The sequence below is a fragment of the Octopus sinensis genome, linkage group LG2 (assembly GCF_006345805.1).
Source record: "Octopus sinensis linkage group LG2, ASM634580v1, whole genome shotgun sequence".
Taxonomy (NCBI): Eukaryota; Metazoa; Mollusca; class Cephalopoda; order Octopoda; family Octopodidae; genus Octopus; species Octopus sinensis.
Genome location: NC_042998.1, coordinates 187,720,234 through 187,742,481, shown reverse-complemented (window position 1 = coordinate 187,742,481; position 22,248 = coordinate 187,720,234). Strand labels below are relative to the sequence as shown.

The window sequence follows — 22,248 nt, the reverse complement described above, 5'->3', positions numbered from 1 at the left end:
ACGTAAAGGCACCGGTGACAGTGACACATAGAAGCACCTGTGCCAGTGACCCGTAAAAGCACCCGTGTCAGTGACCGTTAAAGCACCTGTGCCAGTGACCCGTAAAAGCACCCGTGCCAGTGACATGTAAAAGCACCCGTTCCAGTGACCCGTAAAAGCACCTGTGCCAGTGACAGGTAAAAGCACCGGTGCTAGTGACACGTAAAGGCACCGGTGCCAGTGACACGTAAAGGCACCGGTGCCAGTGACATGTAAAAGCACCTGTGCCAGTGACAGGTAAAAGCACCGGTGCCAGTGACACGTAAGGCACCGGTGCCAGTGACACGTAGAAGCACCAGTGCCAGTGACACGTAGAAGCACCAGTGCCAGTGACACGTAAAAGCACCCGTGCCAGTGACCCGTAAAAGCACCCGTGCCAGTGACCCGTTAAAAGCACCCGTGCCAGTGACATGTAAAAGCACCTGTGCCAGTGACACGTAAAGGCACCGGTGCCAGTGACACGTAGAAGCACCAGTGCCAGTGACACGTAAAAGCACCCGTGCCAGTGACCCGTAAAAGCACCAGTACCAGTGACCCGTAAAAGCACCGTGCCAGTGACGCGTAAAAGCACTCATGCCAGTGACACGTAAAAGCACCCGTGCCAGTGACGCGTAAAAGCACTCATGCCAGTGACACGTAAAAGCACCCGTGCCAGTGACACGTAAAAGACACCTGGTACACTCTGTGGAGTGGTTGGCATTAGGAAGGGCATCCAGCCATAGAAACCAAGCCAAAGCAGACTGGAGCCAGGTGCATCTCTCCAGCTTACCAATTCAGTCAAACTGTCTAAGCCATACCAGCATGGAAAATAGATGCTAAATGATGCTATAGATGCAGGCTTAGCCGTGCAGTTACAAAGTTCACTTCACAACCTCATGGCTTCAGATCCAGTCCCACTATGTGGCACTGAGGGTAAGTATATTCTACTACAGCCTTAGACCAACCAAAGTCTTGAGTGGATTAGGTAGAGGGAAAATAAAAGAAACCTGTCACATGTGTGTGTATGTGCGTGCATGCGTGTGTGCACGCACGCATGTCCTTGTCCTGATATCACATGACAGTTGTCAACAAGAGGCACTGACATAAAAGCACTGCAAATCATTCCCAATCTTTCAACCATGACAAAATATTACTTTGCTTGGAAGCAAGTAAAATTCATTAAAAATCTGCTTCAGCGAGTTTTGTATAATCCATTTGGATATGGAAAAATAGACATCAAATTGACAATAATGATGATGATGGTTATAAAATAAGAAGTTACAGTAAAAATGATCTTCAGATGTCATATAAAACATATCTTTGAATCTCAGTCTACTTCTGTCAACTGCCTTGTATAAGTTGTAAGTTGAAATTTCACCATGTGGTAGATGGTCATATTATGTCTGCATAAACTTGGCAGACTTAAAATTAATTGCAAATTGTCAGCCTATTTGCTATAAGATCCATATGTGTATGAAATCGTTCTACAGCCTATTTAGACAGACACCCAGCACAGACGTAATCAATATGAGTCATAAATTATTAGTACTGTTACACAGATATATAAAATTCTATGTTTTGTAAAAGATGAATTATGTAACAGTCTTGAACAATTATCCATAATTATCCATAATTTAAATAATTTGTGATACAAAACACAAACTAAATGTTTTTAGATTTTCCTTATTTTTTCCACATATTTTATCAAATATCTCCTTACAGAGCAAGAATTAAATACTTTTAGTGGTGGATATGAAAACCATACCCACATGAGATACTGAAAAAATATTGCAGAATCAGAAAATATAAATTCTATATTTTGGTGGATAACATCATTACAGGATGAACATGAAATTTAATTACACAGTCAAATGGTTAAACAAGATGGACAAGGCCACTGAAATCCAAATCTTTTAGCAAAGGATACAGCACAGTACCAATGACTAGATAATTTCTACTTACAATCATCATCATCATCATCATCATCATCATCATCATCGTTTAACGTCCGCTTTCCATGCTAGCATGGGTTGGACGATTTTGATTGAGGGCTGGCGAACCAGATGGTTGCACCAGGCTCCAATCTTGATCTGGCAGAGTTTCTACAGCTGGATGCCCTTCCTAACACCAACCACTCCGAGAGTGTAGTGGGTGCTTTTTACGTGCCACCGGCACAGGGGCCAGTCAGGCAGTACTGGCAATGACCTCGCTTGAATCCTTTTACACATGCCACCAGCTCAGGTGCCAGTAAGGTGACTTTGGTAACGATCACGCTCGAATGGTGCCCTTTTACGTGCCACTGGCATGGAAACCAGTTGGCTGCTCTGGCAACAATCACACTCTGCCAAATCTTTCGTCTATAGAACAATCATATTCAGTAGCTGTGGTTCAGGTAAAATTTTTATCAAATAAAACACTACAATGAAAACCAATGGCAACACAGTTTTGGCTTAGTCTGAAAGTTATATCCCAGAAAATGATAATAAATATACCAAACTACTAACCCTCTTCAAAGTCAAGTGAGACCTACAATGGAGTACTGCATCCCACCTTGAAAAGTTTGGGAGGGAGCACCTAATTTTATTGGCATGAAGTCCCTCATCAGGACACTCCAACCTCTGGTCCAGGATTGTTGCATCCTTTCTTTACCTTTCCAACTTATACTACAGTAGCCTCTCTTTATCTGACCTGGCAAGTTCATGCCAAGAATTCCAAACTCATTTGTCTTCTCTCGTCATATACAATGTCTCACCCAAACCTATTCCTATCACTAGGCCTCGATGTCAACAAGGGTCACGGCCCTGATGGCATACACCCACGGGTTATCAAAGCGTTGGCTCCGGTCATCTGCGAGCCCTTAACACGTCTATTCAATATGTCATTGGCGACGGGTGTTATACCTGCGGACTGGAGAACAGCGATAATCTGCCCAATTTTCAAGAAAGGCAGACGCGAAGACCCACTTAACTACCGACCAGTTTCCCTTACATCAATAATCAGCAAGATGTTCGAAACCATCCTTAAGAAAAGTATGATGCTCCACCTCCAAAACACAGCCTCTATCTCTGATTCCCAACACGGCTTCGTGCCGAAGAGATCATGCTTGACCAACTTACTGGTAATGGAAGAATTGGTGACGCGCATCCTCGATGATAGTGATGCTGTTGACATCGTTTTATTGGACTTTGCCAAAGCTTTTGACTCGGTAAACCACCGCCTATTACTTGTCAAGCTTCAAGCATATAGTTTCCATCCGGATATTGTACGATGGGTTGGTGCCTTCCTCTCAGATCGCTCCTTCCGGATCCAAGTTAATGGTTCGCGGTCCGACGTCTCCAGTGCGAGCAGTGGCGTGCCTCAAGGTTCAGTGCTTGGGCCCTTATTGTTCTTAGTCTTCATAAATGACTTGCCCGACGACCTCACGCAACACACCCTTCTATTTGCCGACGATATCAAACTGGTCGCTCCTCGCGGTGATATAGAGGATCTTCGTCGATGCCTCCACCAAATTTGGAAGTGGTCTAACGAATGGGACCTGTGTCTGAACGTGTCAAAGTGCTGTTATCTGCCTATTGGCTCTCCTCCTGCAACTCAACTTGATTTCAAGCCGGGTCGTCTGCTGCTGGAGAGGACCGATCAGGTAAAGGACCTGGGTATCTTGGTGGATTCCTCCTTTTCGCCTTCGGCCCAGTGCGTCCATGCTGCCAACAAAGCACGCGGAATTCTGTTCTTGATTCGACGGTCATTCGGAATGCTCACAGCAGCCATATTCCTACCACTCTATGTCACGCTGGTGAGACCCATATTGGAGTACGGGATTCAAGCCTCTTCTCCTTATCTCCTCAAAGACATACAGCATCTCGAAAGAGTCCAGAAGCTGGCTACCCGCATGGTTCATGGTCTCAAAATTTGTCCTATGAAGAAAGGCTGAGGACGCTCGACCTTTATTCTCTTGAAAAACGCCGCCGCCGTGGTGATCTCATTCTCGCCCACAACATCATAAGCGGAAAGTGTAACCTCTCGAAAGAGCTGTTCTTCACTCCTGCTCCAGAGCGTCGGCTGCGGGGTCATTCCGAAAAGCTCTACCTGCGACGATTTCATCTCAATCGAAGGAGAGGAGCTTTCTCCGTCCGGGTTGCGGATCCGTGGAACAAGCTGCCAGACGAGATGGTGAAGATGCTGACGACCGCTTTGTTCAAAGCCTCCCTTGACCTCAAGTGGCCTGAACTCTTTACATGAACACCACCCTGTACTTAACTCCATGTCCCCCTACATGGCCTTGCTATTTGCTTTTGAGCCAAATTAACTAACTAACTAACTAACCATAACACTTAGTCCTTCTCCCAAATGTTGACCCTCTAAATTATCTTCCCAGTCTATGTTTTTCCCTGCAGCTATTAAGTACATAAATCTCACAACATTCAGAGGAGCTGTAATGACAACAAAGCTCTTCTTCCTAACCAAACAAATAAAAGTTTAAGAAAAAAAGCATGTAAATTTACCGTATACATTGGAACAAAGTGTTTATATCAGCAATTAATTCCGATGAACCTTTATTTTCACTACATAATGTCTGGGTTTTTTCCAAAGCTTGAACAGTTGGTTTCAGCTCATCTTTGTTAACATATTTCCGCACACCCTTAAAAAATAGAAACAATATTACATAACATTTAGTGTTAACATTTCTTAGTAATTCAAACCATAATTTTTTTAGTTTCTAGGCCAAACATTTAGCTGTTTGAAATAGATGAGGATGAAGTTTCCAGCTAGAACTTATAGCTGTAAACAAGTATGTCTATAAACAAGTTAAAAAATGTGTGAGCCAACAAAAGAAGCCTCGACATGATCATTCATTGTGCTAAACATAGCAGTCAAATCTCCCTAAAATAATACCCTACTATTTTTAAACAACAATATTTTTGCTGAAATACACAAGTTTCTTTTTCAATAAATTTTAAAAATTATTGAAGCATTTAGTAAAACAAATCAATGAAAACTGTAGTTGTGATCCCTGTACCAGTGGCACGTAAAAAGCACCATCCGAACATGGCTGATGCCAGTGCCGCCTCGACTGGCTTCCGTGCTGGTGGCACGTAAAGTGCACCAATCCGACCGTGGCCGTTGCCAACCTCGCCTGGCACCTGTGCCGGTGGCACATAAAAAGCACACACTACACTCACGGAGTGGTTGGCGTTAGGAAGGGCATCCAGCTGTAGAAACACTGCCAGATCAGACTGGAGCCTGGTGCAGCCTTCTGGCTTCCCAGATCCTGGTCGAACCATCCAACCCATGTTAGCATGGAAAACGGACGTTAAACGATGAACGGTGATGATCTTTCTTTATTGATGTTTGGAACATAAATTAATGTGAAATTTTGATGAAAGTTTTTAATTTAAATCAGTTTAAAACAGGAATTTTGTATCATAGAACCAAGATCAACCTCAGATGGATTGTTATTGAAAGAATTAGAATGGAAAATACATTGTATAATTTAGTCTCAGATGCACTGCCTAAAAATAAGACTATGCTAAAGTCTGAACCAAGTTTGTTCAATCAGGGCTGATCTGGGGTTCGACAATAAAGTGTTATAGTGATATAAAGGGACCACATAATAAAATATGAATGATTTTTGTGAGTCAATGGCCTAGTGGTTAGAACAGCAGACTCGCAGTTGAGGGATCATGGGTTCGAATCTCAGACCAGGCGATGTGTGTGTTTATGAGCGAAACACCTAAGCTCCACACGGCACCAGCAGAAGGTAATGGCGAACTTCTGCTGACTCTTTCGCCACAACTTTCTCTCACTCTTTCCTCCTGCGTCTTGTAGCTCACCTGCGATGGACTGGCGTCCCGTCCAGGTGGGAACCTATACACCAAGGAAACCGGGAAACTGGCCCTTACGAACCAAGCATGGCTTGAGAAGGAACAAACAATTTGAGAGACATTTGAATAAACTTCATTGAAAACAAGTTGAAAATCAGAATATTTACCAGCAGGCATTTTTACTTGTGTCACAAATTTTTCTCACTAATACCTGGATCGTAATCTTCATAAAGACTCATAAATAATTAACAAGATCATGTGATATAGAAATGAGTGGATTATGGATGGCAGAGTCAGTTGAGCATCAGATGAAATATCTTCAAATATTTAGTCACTTGTCCTGCCGGGTCTTCTCGCGCACAGCACACTTCCAGAGGACTCGGTCGCTAGTCATTTCCTCAGTGAGACCTAAAGTTCGAAGGTCGTGCTTCACCACCTCGTCCCAGGTTTTCCTGGGTCTGCCTCTGCCACAGGTTCCCTCAACCGCTAGGGTGTGGCACTTTTTCACACAACTATCTTCATCCATTCTCGCCACATGACCATACCAGCGCAAACGTCTCTCTTGCACACCACAACTGATGCTTCTTAGGTCCAGCTTTTCTCTCAAGGTACTTACACTCTGCCGAGTATGAGTACTGACATTACACATCCATCGGAGCATACTGGCTTCATTTCTTGCGAGCTTACGCATATCCTCAGCAGTCACGGCCCATGTAGCATGGCTGTTCGTACACACGCATCATACAGTCTGCCTTTCACTCTGTGCGAGAGGCCTTTTGTCACCAGCAGAGGTAAGAGCTCTCTGAACTTTGCCCAAGCTATTCTTACTCTAGCAGTTACACTTTCAGCACACCCGCCCCCGCTGCTGACTTGGTCACCTAGGTAACGGAAACTATCAACTATTTCTAGTTTTTCTCCCTGGAAAGTGACGGAAGTTGGTCTCAGAGCATTTTCAGTGTTTATTGTTCCTGAGCATCTGCCACATACAAAAACCATCTTCCTAGTTAGCCTTCCTTTGACATTGCTGCACCTCTTATGTGTCCATAGCTTACACTTAGTGCATCTTATAGAGTTTCTACCTACACCTTTTCTACAGATCGAGCAGGGCCATCTACCTGAAGGCGTTTGTGATTTGTCTACCTTCCTACTGATTACGACTTTGGTTTTAGCTAGGTTGATTCTGAGGCCCTTCGATTCTAATCCTTGTTTCCACACCTGAAACTTCTCCTCCAGTTCTGATAGCGACTCAGCAATTAGAGCAAGGTCATCAGCATAGAGGAGCTCCCAAGGGCATCCTGTCTTGAATTCCTCCGTTATTGCCTGGAGGACTATGATAAATAGGAGGGGGCTGAGTACTGAGCCTTGGTGGACCCCTACCTCTACCCGGAATTCTTCACTGTACTCGTTTCCAACCCTCACCCTACTAGCAGCGTCCCTATACATGGCCCGCACAGCTCTCACTAACCATTCATCTATCCCTAGTTTCCTCGAAATCGATCAATGGAAATCGATCAATGGAAATTGCAGATGTGTTACCAGTGCCGGTGACATGTAAGAGAACCTTCCGTTTCGCGACCGTTGCCAGCACCGCCCCATTTCGTCTCCGTTGCCAGCCTCGCCTGGCCCTCGTGCCGGTGGCACATAAAAAGCACCATCCGTTCGTGGCCGTTTGCCAGCTCTGCCTGGCACCTGTGCGGGTGGCACGTAAAAAGCATCCACTACACTCTCGGAGTGGTTGGCGTTAGGAAGGGCATCCAGCCGTAGAAACACTGCCAGATTTGACTGGGCCTGATGAAGCCTTCTGGCTTCACAGACCCCAGTAGAACCGTCCAACCCATGCTAGCATGGAAAACGGACGCTAAACGATGATGATGATGATGATGATTTAGTCACATTTCAATTATCTTCTCAGTTAAAATTCCAGTGTCACAATTTTTTTATTTCATGTTTCGAAGGTCAATAATAAAAATGACCAGCAATCTACCCTCTCTCTAACTAATTAAAGCTTTGTTGCTTATATTACAGAACAGTATAATGTCCATTAAATTTATACCACAGAAATTTGTCAGAAAAGTATCAAGGAAAATCTGAAGAGGAAACTCACTTTTTTGTATGTATCATTAACACTAGCAGCATACGCTAATAGATAGATGTATTTTGGTTTGTGTTCACGGTTGATGGTACGACTACCAGGTTTAAACAAGGCTTCAATAAGTAATTCTGAAAGAAACAAAAAATTTATATTTTGTCAGGAACCTCTCACACTCAAATGAATTTATACATCCATCCCCACTTGATCTTTTTGTCTGTATTCTCTCTTATATTCACTTTCTTGCATCTTGAAAGTATACTGATACCTTATCGCCACCTCACTGTCTTCTCTCTAGCTACTCCTACTCACCCCTATATAATGCAGGTATCTCTTCTATAGCAAGACACCTGGGATCTTTTCCTTTGGAACGGCACATGTCAACACAATTTCTAGTTAACTAAACACTTTAAAACTTCGTATACTGGTAGAATGTGTCAAAATAAAACATTTTTCTCTCTTGGCTTTCTTGATAAAATTGTAATTCGTTTGTTTAACGTAGTTTAATTTTTCGAATTTTAACCAATGAATCGCCTCTAATTGAGCTAAAATCATTTGCTGCGTCTAAAACTGAGACAACATCCTGTCACTAACCCTAAATTTTTTTTCTTAATTGTTAAATTAATTTAATTGTTACGCGTGTAACAATGATAATATATATTTAAACAATTAACAAACAAAATAATTCTATAATTTTATACACACGCTTTCCGTACGTATACAGAAAGCGTGTGTATAAAATTATAGAATTATTTTGTATCATCATCATCATCGTTTAACGTCCGCTTTCCATGCTAGCATGGGTTGGACGGTTCAACTGGGGTCTGGCAAGCCCGAAGGCTGCACCAGGCCAGTCAGATCTGGCAGTGTTTCTACAGCTGGATGCCCTTCCTAACACCAACCACTCCGAGAGTGTAGTGGGTGATTTTATGTGCCACCGACACAGGTGCCAGACGAGGCTGGCAGACGGCCACACTCGGGTGTTTTTTTATGTGCCACCGACACAGGTGCCAGATGAGGCTGGCAGACGGCCACGCTCGGATGGTGTTTTCTTATGTGTCACCGACACAGGTGCCAGACGAGGCTGGCGAACGGCCACGCTCGGATGGTGTTTGTTACGTGCCCTCAGCACAGAGGCCAGTCGTTGCGGTACTGGCTACGGTCACGTTCGGATGGTTTTCTTATGTGCCACCGGCACTGGTACCACAAGGATACAAATTCCATTGATGTTCATCTATTTTGATTTGGTTCGATTTGATTTGATTTGATTCTCACTTGCCTCAACAGGTCTTCACAAGTGTCACAAGAAGGAAGGTATGCACAGGTGGACTGACTACGTCCCAGGTAGGGGCCACGGGTTATGGCTTCACTAGTCTTGCCGGGTCTTCTCACGCACAGCATACTTCCATAGGTCTCGGTCTCTAGTCATTTCCATGGTGAGACCTAACATCCGAAGGTCGTGCTTCACCACCTCTGTATGTTAATTGTTTAAATTATTTTCCATTGCTTTAGTTTCTTTTACACGCGTAACAATTAAATTAATTTAACAATTAAGAAAAAAAAAAATTTAGGGTTAGGGTTAGTGACAGGATGTTGTCTCTACTATAGCCATAATATCACTCAAGTATATGGCAGTGAGCTGACAGAATTGTTAGCACACCAGGGAAAATGTTTAGCAGTATTTTGTTCATCTTTATGTTCTGAATTCAGATTCCACCGAGTTTGACTTTGCCTTTCATCTTTTCAGAGTCATTAAAATAAGTACCAGTTAAACACATATGGGGTCAATGTAATTCACTTACCCTCTCCCCCAAAATTGCTGGCCTTGTGCCAAAATTTGAGACCAATATTATTACTCAAGTATTATTTTGTGGTGACCAATAAAGAAGACACTACCGTGTCAAACATTTAATATGGTAACCGAAGCAAATAACCAAATAACTGAAAACTATTCAATACATGGAAGAATAGAAGTCAAAAACAGTCTTTTCAAAGATGTTAGTACTTACCAAGAAAAGCTGGCACCCGGATCAATTCTACTGGTGGAGGGTTTCCTTCAGAATAACGCTTAAACAACTGTTAAAGAGCAATGAAAATCAAGGCTTATTATTCAAATATATGTAAATTTTTTATCATAAATGTGTGTATGTATATGTATGTATATATATATATACACATACACACACAAGACACACAGTACATTCTGTAAAGTGGTTGGTGTTAGGAAGAGCATCCAGTTGTAGAAACTGTGGCAGCTCTACAGCTTACATCAAACCATGTAACCCATACCAGCATAGAAAATAGATGTTAATGATGATGACAATAATATATATATATATATATATATATATATATATATATATATATATATATATATATATATATATAGAGAGAGAGAGAGAGGAGAGAGAGAGAGAGAGAGAGAACCTTGGTAGATAAAGCAATCAAGAGTATGAAGGCAGGGAAAACCCCTGGCCCATCAGGAATCACCGCAGAGATGCTCGAAATATCTGGCAGTGTCGGCTATAGCCTAGTCACCTGTATAGTTAACCAGGTGATACACAAAGGAGTCATACCCAATGACTGGTGTAGCAGCACCATAGTCAACTGCTACAAAAGTAAAGGTGACGCTTTAGATACAAATAATTACAGAGGTATCAAGTTGTTGGATCAAGTAATGAAGGTCATGGAGAGGGTCATAGCCCAACTGATTAGGGAGAGAGTCAGTCTAGATGAGATGCAGTTTGGGTTTGTGCCAGGGAAAAGCACCACTGATGCTATATTTCTGGTAAGACAGCTGCAGGAGAAATACCTAGCCAAAGATAAACCTTTGTACCTGGCTTTCGTTGACATGGAGAAAGCCTTTAACAGGGTCCTCTGGTGGTCAATGAGGAAACTAGGGATAGATGAATGGTTAGTGAGAGCTGTGCGAGCCATGTACAGGGATGCCGTCAGTAAGGTAATGGTAGGCAACGAGTACAGTGAAGAATTCCAGGTAGAGGTAGGGGTCCACCAAGGTTCAGTCCTCAGCCCCCTTCTATTTATTATAGTTCTCCAGGCAATAACAGAGGAATTCAAGACAGGATGTCCCTGGGAGCTCCTCTATGCAGATGACCTTGCTCTAATTGCTGAGTTACTATCATGCCAGTGAAACATGGGCCGTGACTGCTGAGGACATGCGTAAGCTCACAAGGAATGAAGCCAGTATGTTCCACTGGATGTGTAATGCCAGTAATGCCTGGTATAGCTCTCCGGCTTGCCAGCTCCTGTCAAACCATATGGATATTAAATAATGATGATAATACACACACACACACATAGTCAGGGATTCAAAATTAACCATAAGTATTGTGGTGCTTGCAGACAAAATAAATAACTTAAATAGTAATATATATATAAATATATAATTTTCCTGTTAATTTCTATTCAATAATTGTAGAATTGATAAAACAATTAAGAAAATTACAACATTCACTTCTAAAATATATTTTTCTGTCAATATTAATTGGTTTAACACAATCTCCTTAAGTCTAACTAGTAACAAAATATGCTTATTTTATCTGAGACTTAGTTGTTGGGAGGGCACTGAACTATTGCTTTAGTTTAGAGATATGATCCTGTTATCAACATGGCTTAATGGATATAAAATTGCAAAAAGTAAATAAAAGAAGTCAAAAGATATTTAAGGTTTGTTAGTAAATACACTTACAATGGTAATATCTGCCGGGTTTAATGACTGCCGAGACAACATGCATGAGAGTGCCTGACAGGCACGGGGATAGGCTGCTGCTCCACTCAGTGCCATAGTAATTGGTGTAACATCAAGTCCTCTGGAATGGTAGGAAACATTATTGAAAACCTACTTGTATATTGAAGATTAGTTGTATTTTTAATGGAAATTGTAGTTGTGATACCAGTGCCGGTGATACGTAAGAGAACCATCCGAATGTGGCCGTTGCCAGCGCCGCTGTGACTGGCCTCCGTGCTGGTGGCACGTAAAATGCACTGTCCGATCGTGGCCGTTGCTAGCCCCATCTGGCCTCCGTGCTGGTGGCACGTAAAACGCACCATCCGATCGTGGCCGTTGCTAGCCTCGTCTGGTACCTGTGCCGGCGGCACGTAAAAAGCATCCACTACACTCACGGAGTGGTTGGCGTTAGGAAGGGCATCCAGCTGTAAAAACACTGCCTGACCAGACCCCAGTTGAACCGTCCAACCCATGCTAGCATGGAAAGCGGACGTTAAACAATGATGATTTTTATAACACATCTACAACATATGAGTTAAATAATTTTATATATCATTATATAGCCACCTTTTATCATATTTAATGTATATATACACCATTTACCCTTTAGCATTCAGTTTACTGTCAAATGTAATGCTTATTCATTCATATTGTTTTGAGTTAATTATCTTATAACTTCAAGATATCAATGATATGACTCTTTACTTTTAAATGACAGTGTAGGGTAGATATGAGAGGCCAGAGCTGGCTGATTTAAACATAAAACAGATAGAATATTATTTGGCATAAAGCTAAAAGGTTGATAGGCCAGTTACTGAAGTATTTGTCCTGAGATAAAATTTGTTATGAATGTGCTGTGTTAAAAACGTGACAAATATTAGAGGGAAACAAAAATCACTCCAGCACCTAGTGTTCTCACTGGCTGCTGCTTGAGTAATTTTCAGCTCCCTATGATATTTATTGCATTTTTAACACAGCATGTCCATAAGAGATGTTACCCCAGGACAAATACTGCAATAACTAGCCTATCAGCAAAGTATACACATTAAGTATGATACGCAGATGGCTATATAATATTTTATGTAAAAGAACTTTTTTTACCCATGCCAGTGGCACTTAAAAGGCACCATTCGAACGTGGTCGTTACCAGCGTCGCCTTACTGGCACTTGTGTCCATGCTAGTAGGGTGCCAACAGCACCATCCAAGCGTGTTCGTTGCCAGAGCAGCCAACTGGCTTCCATGCTAGTGGTACATAAAAGGGCATCACTCAAGCGTGATCGTTAAAACGATTCGAGTGAAGTCGGAGCCAATACCGCCTGACTGGCCCCCGTGGCGGTGGCACATAAAAAGCATCCACTACACTCTCAGAGCAGTTGACGTTAGGAAGAGCATCCAGCTGTAGAAACTCTGCCAGATCAAGATTGGAGCCTGGTGCAGCCATCTGGTTCGCTAGCCCTCAGTCAAAATCGTCCAACCCATGCTAGCATGGAAAGTAGACATTAAAACGATGATGATGATGTTTTATTTAAATGATGCAAAAAAAAAAATATATCTGAATATCAATACACAAAGAAAAATACATTCTGCAAAGAAAAATGCTTGGTTTTCTTTTGAGCATAAAAGTAGTGGACTCACAGCTGGACTCAGTCACCATAAAAATATCATCATTATTAAATTGTGATTCTAATGTAGTAACAATAGTTGATATGGCATCACTGCTCAGAATTTGAAACCTTCTTTTCCCTAATATAGGATTGAGAAGTATCAGTTATACTAAGAGTAATTAAATTATACTAGAGTCTCAACAAAAATATATTACCTGTCATTTGCACATTTCTGTAACTCTTGACACAATCTTCTCAAGTTTGATCCCCCTTTTATCTCCTGCGACAACAACTGCATCAACACTTGGCTGTATAGGTAAGTATGTTCACCATGGCACACCATTTTCTTAAATAGTAATAGATATATATAAATATATAAATATATAATTTTCCTGTTAATTTCTATTCAATAATTGTAGAATTGATAAAACAATTAAGAAAATTACAACATTCACTTCTAAAATATATTTTCTGTCAATATTTATTTCTTTACTACCCACAAGGGGCTAAACATAGAGGGGACAAACAAGGACAGACAAAGGGATTAAGTCGATTACATCGACCCCAGTGCAAAACTGGTACTTAATTTATCGACCCCGAAAGGATGAAAGGCAAAGTTGACCTCGGCGGAATTTGAACTCAGAATGTACCGGCAGACGAAATACGGCTACGCATTTCGCCCGGTGTGCTAACGTGTCTGCCAGCTCGCCACTTTTTTTCTGTCAATATTAATGGTTTCACACAATCTCCTTAAGTCTAACTAGTAATAAAAATATGCTTATTTTATCTAAGATTTAGCTGTTGGGAGGGCACTGAACTATTAAAAACAAGTATTTTGACAATATTCAAATATATAAATAAAAAAGAGAGGTTAAGGACAAGAATAGAATATAAAACCTGCACCTTCAATTTCAATGTGATGCTACATGGTAGGAAGAGTTGGGCTTTGAATGCAAAGGATTTGTGAAGACCAGAGAGAAATAAAGTGAGCATGAGAACGGAGATGGATGCTTGAACAGAGACGTGTAGATTTGTGCTGCCTCCACGAAGTAAGGTGGAGAAGAGGTTCTGCTAGGTTCCTCACAGGCAAAGAACACAGGTACAAGATTTTCTGGGCAGGGAACACTGACAGGGTCAGGGGCGTGGGTATACTTCTTGCAGAGAAATGGGTAGATAAGGTAATCGAGGTAGTCAGAGTATGCGATAGAATATGTAAAATTAGATTAGTGTCACATCATGGGTCAGCAACCATTATCTCAGCTGGGGCTACCTGATGGACAGAAAGACCGATTTTATGACATCCTCTTGCAGACTACCTCATTGACAAATGACATGGACACTTCTCTTTGTGGCTGGTGACTTCAATGGACATGTTGGACAATATGCAGGGAGCTTCCATGGCATACATGGAGGCTATGGTTTTGGTTCCTGCAATGAGGATGGAACCAGGCTGCTGGAGTTCTGTGATGAAAATGATCTTATGGTTTGCACTGATGCAGCCTTCAAGCTGTAATAAAGTCAATGAATGAGAACAATTTATATTTCAAAGATATAAAAAAATTTTTTACCGTAAATTCTGGTAAATTTTTTTCCAGTGCTTCTTCACCTCCTTCAAGGAATGTAGTGATTGATGTTCTCAAGACCCGTGAGAAAACCTCAATCTGGTGGCACGCTGTAGATACTGAGGTTATCTCCCCTTGGTAACCAGCATCCGATATCAACTTGAAACGAAATAAATGTCAATACGTCGATAAGTTTTGAAGGTAAACAACGTGATAAATTGAATTTTGAGTGACTATGTTAGTGTCTGTGTGTGTGTGTGTGTGTGTGTGTGCCCAAGTGTTTAAACATGCTTAAGTATAGATACATGAGTTTGTACGAATAATGAAAGTTGCCAGCCTCGCCTGGCCCCCGTGCCGGTGGCACGTAGAAGCACCATCCGTTCGTGGCCGTTTGCCAGCTCCGTCTGGTACCTGTGCGGGTGGCACGTAAAAAGCACCCACTACACTCACGGAGTGGTTGACGTTAGGAAGGGCATCCAGCCGTAGAAACACTGCCAGATCTGACTGGGCCTGATGAAGCCTTCCGGCTTCACAGACCCCAGTTGAACCGTCCAACCCATGCTGGCATGGAAGCGGACGCTAAATGATGATGATGAATGGAAAACAAGAAACTGATAACAAATCTCTGAACGAGGTATAAACAGTAACTGCACGACAATGTGAGGTATACTTGTCATCTCAATATGGCTAACCACTAAGGGTGGGTGTTACTGTAGCTTGTAGCCCCAGGAGAACATCGTCTCCAACAGGCTTTAGGCACACTTTCTGTGCCCTTATTTTGCAAATACCATAAGAGCACAGAAAATTTGCCTAAAGCCAGCTGGAGACGATGTTCTCCTGGGGCTACAAGCTACAGTAACACCCACCCTTAGTGGTTAGCCATATTGAGATGGCAAGTATACCTCACAAGAAACTGATAAAATAGTAATTATTTTTAAAACATTTCTAGTAAAACATTTCTCAATAACAGAATTGCTGTTATTTTCAGACAAAAAAAAAATATATATTAAGTCACTGTGCAACTATGAAATTGAAAATATAAAAACCCAAAAGCAAACGTTTACCCTACAATTTATAAATTTGTTTATATTTTTTTTAACATCTGAAATAAGTAAGTGAATTAAATAAAGTCTAAAAGTATCAGCATTAATTACAACCACCGTCTAAAATCATCATCATCATCATCATCGTTTAACGTCCGTTCTCCATGCTAGCATGGGTTGGACGGTTCGACCGGGGATCTGGGAAGCCAGAAGGCTGCACCAGGCTCCAGTCTGATCTGGCAATGTTTCTATGGCTGGATGCCCTTCCTAATGCCAACCACTCTGTGAGTGTAGTGGGTGCTTTTTACGTGCCAGGAGAAGCTGGCAATGGCCACGATCGGATTGGTGCATTTTACGTGCCACTGACACAGAAGCCAGTCTAGGCGGCGCTGGCATCGGCTACGTTCAGATGGTGCTTTTTACGTGCCACCGGCACAGGGATCACAACTGCAGTTTCCATTGATTTTGATGTTGGTGTACTTGACTCAATGGATCTCCTCAAGCACAGGGTCGAAATATATTGAAATACAATCCAAACTTAATTTCAGTAGTTTGACGCCATGTAAAAAGCTTCCTTGCCCGTACCACATAGTAGCATCATCCATGCCAGCAGCACGTAAAAGCACCTGTGCTGGTACCACATAAAAAGCACCCAACACCACACTCTGTAAAGTGGTTGGCATTAGCAAGGGCATCCAGCCTCAGAAACCATGCTAAATCAGACTGGAACTTGGTGCAGCTTGCCTGCTTGCTAGGTCTGGTCAAACCGTCCAACCCATGCCAGCATGGAAAAATGACATATGATGATAGTAATGACGATGATGAATATAAACACTGTGCTCTTAGGGAGAAATTCAAATCTAATTGTACACAGATTTATGAAATATAATATATCATAATATATAAACATAATATATCTTAAGTGTCCTGTAATCATATTTTGGAACATTGGAAAGCTATTGGATCATTTGGTGACCTAAACTCTAAAACAACTAAGCATGACCCTAAGAATAAATTCTACTTGTGTGAAGTTACTGCAGATCCAGTCCAGCATGAGTTCTCTCCCTTCTTTTTCTACCCGTACAATGTATCATAATGAATTGTCTTACAGCATCTTAGCAACCACTCTACTCAAACTCACCTTTTACAACCCTTCCTCTGATTCTTGATATCATAGAATATTCTCTCTCCCAAAATTCACTATTCTGCATTTCCAAGATAGTTACCTAATTGTACTTCATTGCACGCCACATGTTCCTACAATACATTAACTGTGCCAATATTATAAACTCCATGTTTTAATTACACTGATCATACTTGCTAATCAATGAGTGCTCATAGAGATATAGACTATCATCATCATTTAAGGTCCATGTTCTAAGCTGGCATAGGTTGGACGGTTTGATAGGATCCAATGGGTTCAAAGTCTGCATCATGCCCCAGTGTCTGATTTGGCATAGTTTCTTCAGCGGGATAATGCCAACCACTTTACAGTGTGTACTACTATTCTTAATAAATTAATGGTATATCATCATCATCATCGTTTAGCGTCCGCTTTCCATGCTAGCATGGGTTGGACGGTTCAACTGGGGTCTGGGAAGCCAGAAGGCTGCACCAGGCCCAGTCTGATCTGGTAATGTTTCTACAGCTGGATGCCCTTCCTAATGCCAACCACTCCGTGAGTGTAGTGGGTGCTTTTTATGTGCCACTGGCACAAGTGCCAGACGATGGCACGTAAAAAGCACCCACTACACTCACGGAGTGGTTGGCGTTAGGAAAACAAAAAAAATTCTGAACATAAAAGCTGGTCTAAATTTTAATATCTTTTATGGGTAGTAGTTACTTCTAGATGTTAACCCAGAAACAAAGACAAATAAGTCCATTTCAATAATTTTCACTGGAGCAGTTCAACATGTTTTACTTCAAGGTTTTGTGTTTTTTCACAATATCATAGCCGTCAGATATAACTAAACAACTTAGTGATTAAGTTACCAAAGTAGTGGTACAGCCACTGACTTGACTAATCAACCAGCTTTTCTGAAAATTGATGCAAATTGGAATAGATGTTAGCCAAGGAGTATACAGTAAGAATAAAGAGTGAGGTTAAGCCTAATAATCTGACCCAATGATTATAACACTGACATTAAAGCAAGTAAATAGATGTAAATGAAAATCAACCATTATATATTCCTTTACTACCCACAAGGGGCTAAACACAGAGGGGACAAACAAGGGCAGACAAAGGGAATTAAGTCGATTATATCGACCCCAGTGCGTAACTGGTACTTAATTTATCGACCCCGAAAGGATGAAAGGCAAAGTCGACCTCGGCGGAATTTGAACTCAGAACGTAACGGCAGATGAAATACAGCTATGCATTTTGCCCGGCGTGCTAACGTTTCTGCCAGCTCACCGCCTTAATGGAAACCAACCATTATATTTAAATAAAAATCTCATTATCGATTTTCTTACTTTGATGGTAAAGTTAAGCATAAGACAGTCAGGATATTCTTCAGCCAATTTGTAAAATAATGTACGCCAAGTAGAAAATTCAACCATTTCTGCCAACCATGAAGGGACCTGCAGAAGAAAAGAAATTAATATATGTTCTTGAATTTAAGACCACTGCAGTCAAATTATTACTTTTTGAAAATGTTCCAAATATAACATTTATCATTAGAACGTGTGTGTTAAGAATGAGAAAGTTGTTTGCCAAATTTGACATTTTATGATATCACTGTTCTATTCATGGCAAGATTTGTCATGTTTGCTTAATGTTATAGGAACCAGAGTTAAGTGACCTATGAAGTATTGTGACTCAAGAAACAATTAAACTAATTAAACCAATGTATAATACAAATAGCTTAATAGATGTCAGAAGAGTACATGTACCTCTCCTTCGACTGAGAAAATAGAATCGGCTTTCTTTGGGTCAAAACATTTTAAAATCATTTCTTTCAGATATGTTTCAACTCTCTCTTGAACTTCTTTGTAGTCAGCACCTATGAAGCAACATAAAATATAAATTACATACATTATACAATCTTGCATGTATATCATTTTAACTATATATTTACTTAAAACAACAGAAATTTTACCAAATAAACTGATTAGCTTCCCATGTGCTAATTGTTGAAATATTTCTCAAAGGAGCAGCTAACTTAAGCTCTTTATTAAAATGTTTTTTTTAGAGATGAAATAATGAAATATAAATATGATCATATACTCTTGCCATTTCTCAAAATTTTTCTATCAGCCCCTGCTACCTTCTATCATCGATTCCAAAAAACATTCATTTATATCACATATTTATATGAACATAGCTCTCTCCCCTAAACAACTGATAGTGTCTTTGATCCTCAATTGGTCTCTAACTCATGTGGAATGTTATAGATTAGTATTGTGCATTCAACACTCTTTTCCAGCTAAAGCAAATTCTTTGTTAGCTTATCTACCATAGAATAGTAAGCTTCTTATATATATATACAACTTATAAACAAGGGCAAAATAAAAAAATTTCTAATGCCAAATATGCCGAAACTAGACACAACGTTGTGTCTAGTTTCAGCATATTTGGCATTAGAAATTTTTTTCTTTTGCCCTTGTTTATAAATTTTACTTTTAAAGGTATTTTTTAATATGCTGGCCATTAAGAAAATTTTTTTTGAAAAATTTTATTCTATATTAGATGTGTATATATATATATATATATATATATATATATATATATATATATATATAGTCCAACCTATGCTAGCATGGAAATTGGACGTTAAACGACAATGATATATATATATATATATATATTATATATATATATATATAGTCCAACCTATGCTAGCATGGAAATTGGACGTTAAACGACAATGATATATATATATATATATATTATATATATATATATATATATATATATATATATAAAACTCCTATAGTTAAACCTTCTGCACAAAAAGATAATCTGTTTCCAAGAGGTTGCATTTCTTTATATTTCTTCTGTATCTCTTAAATGCAACAAAGTTAATACTCACTTCTAGCATTAAAGCTTACTACCTCTGAAGCAAAAATTATCTACTACTACTGCCAGGAATCTATTTGATCAGTAGATAATCTGCAATTCATGCTAATTACAGTAGTATGTTTCACAAAATATATAAAATAAAAATGATAATGAATATTCCAATTACTCACCAACTAGAATAAGCCACTCAGCCAATAAGTTAACACATTGTGCCACAGCTATATAGTTATTAGAAAGCAATTCTACTACACGTTCTGGAGACCCTCCTGCTTGCAAAAATCTATATATAAAAAAATTATTTAATGTAATGAAAATTAATAGCTGTTAATTGAAAAAATATATGTAATAAAAGGAACATAAAAGTGCAAAATAACTGATAGTTCTATACTTTTGTATTTGTTTTCTAATAATAGTATTGGTTGAATGGTTCTACAAATTAAATTTCCTTGAATAATCTTTATCCCTTCTCTATTGTTATCTCTTTAGTTCTAATATAGGAATGGAATGTTTTCAACTAGATAGATTGAGTAATGGGCTTTACTAAAAAGTACAATAGTATGCAAGATAGAATTTGATCTCATAACCTGGCTAGTACATTGCCACTACAATTATATATATTTTTTCTTTTCTTTTCTTTTACTTGTTTCAGTCATTTGACTGTGGCCATGCAGGAGCACTGCTTTTAGTCGAGCAAATCGACCCCAGGACTTATTCCTTGTAAGCCTAGTACTTATTCTATTGGTCTCTTTTGCCGAAGTGCTAAGTTACGGGGACATAAACACACCAGCATCGGTTGTCAAGCGATCAGACACAAACATACATATATATGTACATATATACGACAGGCTTCTTTTCAGTTTCCGTCTACCAAATCCACTCACAAGGCTTTGGTTGGCCCGAGGCTATAGCAGAAGACACTTGCCCAAGATGCCATGCAATGGGACTGAACCCAGAACCATGAATTTCGTAAGCAAGCTACTTACCACACAGCCACTCCTATATAATCGTGACTAAAGGTGTGTAAGCCTCTACATTATATTGTACCTAGCCTAGCTGCTTATATCAATTCATGTATATATATATATATATACCGAAAAACATGTAAAATATTGAATAGTATTGCATGCAAACTAGTAATTGTTCAGAATTATTCAACCTACACAAGGGAGGAAAGATGAAACCTGTGTAAAAATTACACAAATTATTAAGCTAACTAGGAATAGGGAATGAAATAGTTTCATCATCAACAGAATACGACAAATGTAATTAACGATACAAGATTCATCCTATAAAGACTTTGTAAAATTAATTTACTGGCAATGTAAATTTAAAATATTAATATAATACACTTGTTTATTATATTGGTTTCAAATTTTGGTACAAGGCCAGCAAATTCGGGGACGGGGTAAGTCAATTACACTGACCCCAGTGCTCAACTGGTACTTATTTTATCGACCCCCGAAAGGCTGAAAGGCAGAGTCAACCTTCAGAATTTGAACTCAGAACATAAGCACAGACGAAATGATGCTGAGCACTTTTCCTGGTGCGTTAACGATTCTGCCAGCTCGCCACTTTATATGTTTATTATATCAATAAATCAAATATTCTACCTTTTTATGTTCAAACCAGTCAAATTTGGCCTCTCACACCTTCCCTACATTATTCTAAAAATAAACTATCACATCAAAGAAGTTTCAAAGCGACAACATAATGACTGATTAATTCAAAACACTGTAAATAATTAAGCAGTACATTTGACGGAATAATCCAAATGCTAAAAGGCTAATATAAAAAGCTCACAAAATGGAATAAATTAGTTTAAGACTCTTCACAGAGGTATACTGCCCAAAAGGTTACACCTCTCTTCCATACAATAAACTAATTTATTCAACAAATTTGTGAACTTCTTTTCTCCTAACCATTTGCCAATACAATCTGTCACTAATTTTCTTGGATTCAACTGTTTTACCTTTTCAATACTTGAAACACTCCAGGTTCCATAATGCTATCATCTGTTGAAAGGACGTTCAAGCATTCTTCCTGGACTCGCTCATCTTCATCATCATTTTCTTGCATTGGTGAACCCTGAAATATTACCATTAATGGTTTCTTTAAATAACACAATTTGCTTTTTCTTTTTTTTAATTTAAACACACACACACATATATATATATAAATATATATCATCATCATCATCATTGTTTAACATCCGCTTTCCATGCAAGCATGGGTTGGACGATTTTGACTGAGGGCTGGCGAACCAGATGTCTGCACCAGGTTCCAATCTTGATTTGGCAGAGTTTCTACAGCTGGATGCCCTTCCTAATGTCAACCACTCCA

At 39.9% G+C, this 22,248-nt stretch overlaps 1 protein-coding gene across 1 annotated transcript in view; it reads right to left on the bottom strand.

Moving 5' to 3' along the window:
- The window catches only part of LOC115232615 (negative elongation factor D), a 40,409-nt gene that overhangs the window by 13,433 nt on the left and 4,728 nt on the right, over positions 1-22,248 (bottom strand). The window contains exons 2-11 of the mRNA XM_029802609.2: positions 21,878-21,993; positions 20,079-20,188; positions 18,780-18,889; positions 18,360-18,467; positions 14,851-15,003; positions 13,498-13,628; positions 11,639-11,759; positions 9,939-10,005; positions 7,945-8,060; positions 4,521-4,657 (exon numbers count right to left, since the gene is read on the bottom strand). Coding sequence (XP_029658469.1) covers positions 4,521-4,657; positions 7,945-8,060; positions 9,939-10,005; positions 11,639-11,759; positions 13,498-13,628; positions 14,851-15,003; positions 18,360-18,467; positions 18,780-18,889; positions 20,079-20,188; positions 21,878-21,993 — 1,169 coding nt within the window. The remainder of the gene's footprint in view (positions 1-4,520; positions 4,658-7,944; positions 8,061-9,938; positions 10,006-11,638; positions 11,760-13,497; positions 13,629-14,850; positions 15,004-18,359; positions 18,468-18,779; positions 18,890-20,078; positions 20,189-21,877; positions 21,994-22,248) is intronic.